This window comes from Mandrillus leucophaeus, unplaced genomic scaffold, assembly GCF_000951045.1.
Source record: "Mandrillus leucophaeus isolate KB7577 unplaced genomic scaffold, Mleu.le_1.0 Scaffold634, whole genome shotgun sequence".
Taxonomy (NCBI): Eukaryota; Metazoa; Chordata; class Mammalia; order Primates; family Cercopithecidae; genus Mandrillus; species Mandrillus leucophaeus.
The window spans coordinates 208,935-210,567 of record NW_012106853.1 but is presented as its reverse complement, the minus strand read 5'-3'; the positions used below and the strand labels follow the sequence as shown (position 1 = coordinate 210,567).

The following is a 1,633-nucleotide window of genomic DNA, read 5'->3' as shown; positions in this document are numbered from 1 at the left end:
AACCTCTGCCTCCCAGGTTCAAGCGATTCTTCTGCCTCAGTAGCTGGGATTCCAGGCGCCCATCACCACGCCCGGCTAATTTTTGTATTTTTAGTAGAGACGGGGTTTCACCATGTTGGCCAGGCTGGTCTCGAACTCCTGGCCTCAGGTGATCCACCTGCCTCAGCCTCCCAAAGGGCTGGGATGACAGGCCTGAGCCACCACGCCCGGCCCCTTTCTCTCATTTCATGTCTGAGACGAACCCGTTTCCCCCATGAACCATCCACATCTGAACTGTGCGCTACACTCGAGTCCACACCTCCACAGCCATTCCACTGTCAGGGCACGGCGGTGACAAGCTGGCGTCCAGGCTCACCCCCAGGGCTCTGTCCCTGCAGACCGTCAGCTGCACACCAGGGTCTCGGAATTCTACGAGGAAACGACGGTGAAGTTCTCCGAGCTGTCTGAGGAGCTGCTCTGGGAATACATCCACAGTGGGGAGCCCATGTGAGTCTCGGGGGCGGAGGGAGGACGGGGGACACGTGTGGAAGCCTCTGGCCACCCTCACACGCGGGGTCCCACTCGGCCTTTGGGAAAGAAGGCGGCCCCTGTTCCTGAGGCCGTGTGGCAGAGGGAGAGCCGCCCGGCTGGGAAGCACAAACCCTTCATGACCACACTGAGCCATGGAGGCTCGGAGAGCCAGACTCCCAGGACAGAGAGGGGCCGGGTGGGAGCCAAGGGCTGCGGTGGGGACGGGGGAGGCCCTGGGCAGGGGTAGAGAAGTTCATGCCATGGGAGGAGGAGACCCCAGAGGTCTGTGCCCAGCATGCTGGCTGCAACTAACACGGAGAAACGGTGTGATCCAAAGTCACCCTAAGAGGTGATTCTAACTGTCGTCCCTGCCAAAGAATGGTGAGCGTGGGAGGTCTGCCGGCGCCAGTCGGCTTCACCCATCATCCACCATCTGCGTCTATATGGGTTATACTCAAGTACATCACACATCATGTCTACATAATGATACATTATATAACGTGACGTGATAGAATTATATTTATAATTACATATCATTTATGTATTACACATATATTAATTATACATAATTATACGTTATGCAAATAATTTATATATTATATATTTGTAATCTATTGTGTTATATATTATACTGTAATATGCACATATAATATATTTTATTATAGATTATATATTAATCATAATTTTGATTGATATTTAATGATTAATTTTTAATGATTAATTTTAATATTAAGTAATGATTAATGTCATAATTAATATTAATGTAATATAGTTGTACACCATTATAATAGATACTGTTACAATAGATTATATTATAGATTATATAACACTGTTAAAATAGATTATGTAATAGGGACTGTTATATATAGTTATATATAATCGGTTATATGTATTATAAAATGTAATTATATATTTATATAATATAGAATTATATATATAAATCTGATACAATGGATAATATATGTATTAAATATGAATAGATGTAACTATACATATTAATCACATACTATATATTATATTATGTGTGATTATATGCATATTATATATTAAATATATGTAATTATACATAGTAACTATATATAATGTATAATATATAAATATATAATATGTTATGTTATGTGTG

General features: G+C 42.4%; 1 protein-coding gene across 1 annotated transcript in view; it reads left to right on the top strand.

Annotated features, from left to right (window-relative positions):
* Positions 1-1,633, top strand: part of ASMTL (acetylserotonin O-methyltransferase-like) — a 55,716-nt gene that overhangs the window by 16,147 nt on the left and 37,936 nt on the right. Inside the window, exon 4 of the mRNA XM_012000630.1 lies at positions 378-486. Coding sequence (XP_011856020.1) covers positions 378-486 — 109 coding nt within the window. The remainder of the gene's footprint in view (positions 1-377; positions 487-1,633) is intronic.